The sequence below is a fragment of the Otolemur garnettii genome, unplaced genomic scaffold (assembly GCF_000181295.1).
Source record: "Otolemur garnettii isolate 467f Iridium unplaced genomic scaffold, OtoGar3 scaffold00004, whole genome shotgun sequence".
Lineage (NCBI taxonomy): Eukaryota > Metazoa > Chordata > Mammalia > Primates > Galagidae > Otolemur > Otolemur garnettii.
In genome coordinates this window covers 43,558,214-43,564,213 of record NW_003852399.1, presented here as the reverse complement: position 1 = coordinate 43,564,213, position 6,000 = coordinate 43,558,214, and the positions used below count along the sequence as shown (strand labels likewise).

The following is a 6,000-nucleotide window of genomic DNA, read 5'->3' as shown; positions in this document are numbered from 1 at the left end:
AGTCTCACTTTGTCACCCTGGATAGAGTGCTGTGGTGTCATAGCTCACAGCAACCTCAGTCTCTGGGGCTCAAGTGATCCTCTTGCCTCAGCCTCCCGAGTAGCTGGGATTACAGGCCCCTACCATAATGCCCAGCTATTTTTAGTAGAGATAAGGTCTTGCTCTTGCTCAGGCTGGTCTCAAACTCTGGAGCTCAAGCAATCTAGCTGCCTCAGCCTCCCAGAGTGCTAGGATTATAGGTGTGAGCCACTGCCCCTGGCCTAGTTCCAGTTTTTAATCAGGAGGACTATATACTAGTAATGGTTAGGCAATAGATCTTATCTTTAAAACACTTCTATGTAAAAAGCATTGCCTGGTTTAGAGAGCACAGCTATACCTCTGTTTTATTATCTTTGGTGACATGAAAGGCAAAAATTTAGACTGTATTTTTGCATGTTATGAATGTGTTCATAAATCCTCTTATTGGTGCCCCCAACAGCTGATTTCATGGATAATATGAAAAGTTATAATGCATTCAAGGAACAGAAGGAAGAATAACTTCTCTGTCTAACCTGTACAGTGACAGCCTTCTGACTGTGAACTTCAGAAGTGCTTTTAGGCTGTCAGTAACTGAGTAGGCCCTCCTTGGCCTTCTACCAAAACTGGAACAGAAGAGAACCTTGCCTTTTTTTTTTTTCTGTATATAGAACAGAAATTAGATATAATTCCTGAAGTAGAAGGGCCTAGTTAAATCGGAAGGCTATTTTGATGACTGGAGATAAGAAGTTCACTGTGGTTCGGATATTAAGTTGTCTGACACACACACACAGAAGCCTGTGGATCATTAATACATTTTAGGCCTTTGTTAAATATCTAGTCTTAAGAGTTAGAGGTAATTGTGCAGGAATTGTCACAAAATAAGATTTCTTATTTGATTTACATGAAAGTATACACAATCAGACAAAACCAGGGTACCTGAGAGTTGGTTCCCTGCTGGGTGTTGCTAAGCTTTGATTTCTGGGATTCTGGAAAAGTGAAGGTCACCAGGCCTCTCAGGCCACAGCAAGGGGAAGAGGGAAAATGTGCAGACAGGAGTCTGGTCTCTCTGCTTAACTCTGGGTCTTCACAGTGGAGCAAATAATACTCGGCCCTAATTAGACATGATGTAAACACTGGGAAATGTCCAAGTAAGGTGCTGAGAAAAGCATGTTTGATAAACATGAGCTTTCAGCGTTTTATTCTTTGGAGGGGGAAGACAGCTAAACACAGCTTACACTAACACGGCTTTCATCATTCAACAAACCTGAAAGTGTTTATAGATATTTCCCAGAACAACGTGGAAAAAAAATCCCAGGACTAGCCAGATTCCTAATTTTATGACCAAGCCCCAAGAAACGAAACGCCATCACTGACCTTGTTGGAGTCGCTGGTCCTCTCTGTGGCTCTTCCCTCAGCTGCTTCTTTCTCTTCTTTCTCCTGAAGGTTTTCGTTCTCATCCAGGAGCTTAACAGGGACAGGCGGTGGGGCCTCCTCTTCTGGGTCGCAGGAATTGCCAAGAATACTCTCTGCGTTAACACTTTGGCGACATTTCTTGTTTCTGTCCACGGAGGCATATTCAGCAAACTCCGCTTTGCCCTCTGTTTGGGGTCCCGGAAGCTCTTTCAAAGCAGAAGGAGACTTGGACTTGCCCGTGTGGCCTTTGTCCAGGTGTGTGGCTGCAGCCACCTCCTTAATTTCTTTCACAGTCTCATACAAGCAGTCCTCCACCATATTTTCTTGGGAGGAACTATCCTTGAGCACCTCATACGGCCCTTCCATCCCCAGCCCCTGGTCCCCGTCCACACTTCTCGCGGTGAGCATGGTGTTCACTGCGCTCTCGGGAGGAATGCTGGGCAGCTCCCGGCTCTGGTGGCATTTTGGTTTCCCTGTGCTGTCCTGGGAGTCTAGAAGATCCGAAGCCGAGGTCTGCACTTCCTCGTAATGTTGCATGCAGGTCACAGTACTGTCTTCTGAAAGAACTAAAGCAGCAGAAGTGTCAGAAGTGCAGAGGGCCAGGTCCTCCAATAATCATTACAGGGAATCGGATAACGGAAAGTTGGGTTGAATCTAGATGCCTGCTTTTTATTAGATTCTCAGCTGCAAAGGATACAACAGATATTACGACTATCTGGTGATACGCTTTCAATCTTGGTTTAAACTAAAGTCATCTACAGATCTTTACTAACACGGGATTTAATAGATTATCTGGGCTACAAGTGTGGTTCGCAGCTACTGTCCTTAGTTATTGTTACATCTGATCAGACTCAGGCAGAGGGCCAATGGGACCAGAGGATGAGAGTGGTATTCAATGGGGCCAAACTGTGGGGGCTGGACACCAGAAAGGGAACATGTGTGGTGGCCACTCTCGCTGGCCCATGCCTATGTGGAGAGAATTATTAGGAGCCACCCCCAAAGGTCCCTTACTTGGCAGACAAAATGGAACCAACAGGGCAAAAACGTACCCTTACAGAATTTCACAAAGGGATCGGTAGTGCCCCATGTGTTTCTTCAATTTCTCTGCCCCAACATCCCTATCTCAAATTAGAAAATCTAAATATGAACTTCTTGGACTGCCACAGAAACGACACTGTGTGAAGCGACTCAGTTGTCCCTTTACCAAGGATGTTTGGAGCGTCTACTACATGCAGGGATGGTTCAAGGTGCTGGGGATACACCATTCAACAAAGCAGAGAGCCCTGCTCTTGGGGTGCTACACGATGGTAAGTTATTAAGTTAGTGTCTCACTTTGGGTTAGAAATAGTGTCCATATCACTTACACACACACACACACACACACATACATATACATGCATGCCTGACATCTGACAATTAAGTTCATGAACTCATCCTAGAGAAAGTGCTATGTATCTCATTGCTAAATATTGCTATGGTCACCTTTGAAGGACCTCCTCTGGGAAGTGATGCACCAACGCCAGTGTCTAGTCTACCCTTCACAGCAATTTTGGAACTCTTTCTCTGGAATGGCCATCAAAGCTGTCATCATACAGCCACAAAAGCATGCAGCAATAATGAACACCACTCAGCAAGACACGGCCACACATGGACATGAATGCAGCTGAGACACTGTAAGGCACTGATCACCCCCAAAGATAGCCACATCTAAATCTCTAGAACCTGTGACCCTATTATGTTAGGGGGTGGGGGAAGATTGAGGTTACAGGTGGAATTAAGGCTGCTAATTAGCTAACTCTGAGATGAGAGACTCTCCTGGATGGTCCAGACGGGCCCATGTAATTGCTGGGGTCCTTCTAAGTGAAAGATGGGGGCAGAAGGGTCAAAGGTGGGGTGTGAAGGAGGCAGAGCCAAGGAATGCTGTGGCTTCTAGAAGCTGAAAAGGGAGGGGAAAAGGCTTGTCCCAGAGAGGGTCCCGAAACACTGCCCTCCTGATTACGCTGATTTTAGCCGGGTGACACTCATTTGAGACTTCTGACCTCCAGAAGCTTAAGTTGAAACATTTTTTTGTTTTAAGGCAGTAAGTTTGTGGTAATTTGTTAACAGGCACAATGTGCTAGTTTCCTCACCTTTAAATTGTTTAATTACCATCTGGTAAATTAGTAATACCATCTGGTAGGGTAATACCAGTAGTAATACCATCTGGTAGGGTAATAATAACACTACTATTAAGAAGAGTAATCTTAAAGGAAAAAAGAATAGTAATCTTACAGGGTCAAAGCAAGTGAGTTAGCACATACACAAATCTTAGAGCAATGCCTGGCACACAGAAGCCACTTAAAAAGCAGTAGATATTATTCACCCAAATGAGATTTTTTTTGCTAAACCTGGTAGTAATACTTAAAAGTGATCAAGGACACATTTCCTCCTTTTTCAGCTGCATATTTTGAAACCTAGCACTTTCATAGCTGATGAGGCCTGTGTGGAAAGGGGGCATTTTACAGAACTTACTGTCCCCATTGGTGAGCGCCCCGTTCTGTTCGCTGCTGGCAGGAGCATCTGTGGCCAGGCTGGTAACTGAATGGCTGAACATCTCCTTGTCTGAAGGCTGCAAAAAACCCAAACACATCACATTGCTAAGAATCTAAACTCCAGGGTGGAGAAGAATATCCTTTTTAAAAAAAAAAAAAAAATTAAAATAGTAAAAACAAAAACAGAATCCACTGGAGTAGGCTCCACCCTTACCCACAGAGAATGGGTTCCAAGGCCTCCAGGGGAAGCCTGGAACTGCAGGCAAGACCAAACTCTGTCTGTACTGTGCCTTTTCCTGCATAAGCACTTGCGTGATGACATCTGTTGTAAATTAGGTGCAGTAAGATGAACGAGAACTAATAACACAGCAGAACAACTCTAAGAATATATTACGCTAAAAGTTACGTGAATGTGCCCTCTGCTGTCCCTGAAAATATGTTATTTGTATTTGCCTATTTTTAGACCATGGTTGACCCTGGGTAATTGAAACCACAGAAATCAAAACCACAGATAAAGGGGGAACTACTGTTTTTAGATTTAAATCAAGTAAAATTAAATTAAATTAAATTAAGTTCTCCTGCTGACCAGTCACATTGTAGTGACCTGTATCCAGTGGGTACGGCATATGACAGTACAGAATCCTAGTGGGATCGGCCACCTGTGCTGCTCCCGCCTGTGATCTACAAATGGGCTATAGGTAGGTTGTGAGATGTCCGTCCTGGTAGCTCAAGGCAGGGAGGGGACCAGATGTCCCCATGCTGGTTAACATGGACCCCTCCTTGCCTTTGTAACACAGGTGCTGTAAAACATTATTCTCAAAGATGAGCCATGCCATGAAAAACAGGGACACAAAGCAGCACCCCTTGTCACTGGAAGGGAAAAGACTTAAATCTGGTCAAGATCGATAATGTTATTGATTTCTGAAGCTCTTTCAGAATCAGCCAATGCCCTGGCTTTAATCTTCAGAAAAACAATCTCACGCCAAATAGCAGCTCTATGAACCTTTCTCATTCTCACAACAAATTTAGGACACGGGAAGAATGGCCCCAGCACAGCCAGCTTGTTTCCTGCTGAGACAGAATGTTTAGATGTCACCTGAACACGTGCTAGGCTGGCCTACAGCTAAGAGTATTCAGAAAGCAAGTCGGGAGCTTATGTGTGTCTTCAAATACCCAGACTGCTGCCTGAATTCCTTGCAAATATGATTTGTTCTCATCCTTTCTATGGCCTGCGTGACCCAAGTGGTTACCCCAGGCTTTCATGTGGAAAGTTCTGTTGTGAACAGCACAAGAACCTTGGTTTGTGTCAGGCTGCCAGAACCCTGAGATGAAGATGCGTGTCCTGTCCCACCTGACTTCCCATAAGTTGGAAATGATGGCTAGAATTGGGCAGGAATTGGGTAGGTGTGGAAGAAGAAATCCCTAACCTGGGCTCATAACAGCACAGTATAGGTAGGTTCCAGCTGCCATTTCTAGTCTTACCTTCTATAACATGGAGAATCTGCAAGTTATACGAGATTTGGGAGCTGGAAAGCTCGTAAGGAGGGCTGGGTGGGCAAATGTGCGCTCATGTCCTTGTGTGTGCTCTCAGACACACATGAGCATGTATGTGAGGCCTCAGGCAGGTACTAATTCATTATATGGCAGACGAGAAAGAAGGGGCAGAGAGCCAGCCTTTTCCTCTTCCCCACTGGCTATGCTCTTCCTGTCTCACCCAGGCCTGCTGCTGACCCTCAGCAGAGCTGCAGGAAGGGAAGGTCAAAGGTTGGGAGTGGCTCTCACACTTGCATTGCATCAGGATCACCTGGAGGGCCTGGTGAGATTCCCTGGGCCCCACCCTGGGGAGAATCCTCCCCTGGAACAAGCTCCCAGGTGCTGCTGCTGTGGAAGGAAGCCAGGACGGAGGAGGATGGCCTTTCAGCCCCATCTCACTGCCCAGCTGGCACAGGGAGAGAGGTGGGTGAGGAAAAATGGGGCCTGGAACTGTGCAGGGGAGAAGCAGCAGAGAGGACCTCCTCATGCTGCCACCATCCTCCCA

General features: G+C 45.7%; 1 protein-coding gene across 2 annotated transcripts in view; it reads right to left on the bottom strand.

Annotated features, from left to right (window-relative positions):
• PAG1 (phosphoprotein membrane anchor with glycosphingolipid microdomains 1) overlaps positions 1 to 6,000 on the bottom strand; it is a 140,834-nt gene that overhangs the window by 7,950 nt on the left and 126,884 nt on the right. For both annotated transcript variants that reach the window (XM_023517711.1, XM_003782529.3), the window contains exons 7-8: positions 3,943 to 4,039; positions 1,393 to 1,997 (exon numbers count right to left, since the gene is read on the bottom strand). In XM_023517711.1, the coding sequence (XP_023373479.1) occupies positions 1,393 to 1,997; positions 3,943 to 4,039 (702 nt within the window). The remainder of the gene's footprint in view (positions 1 to 1,392; positions 1,998 to 3,942; positions 4,040 to 6,000) is intronic.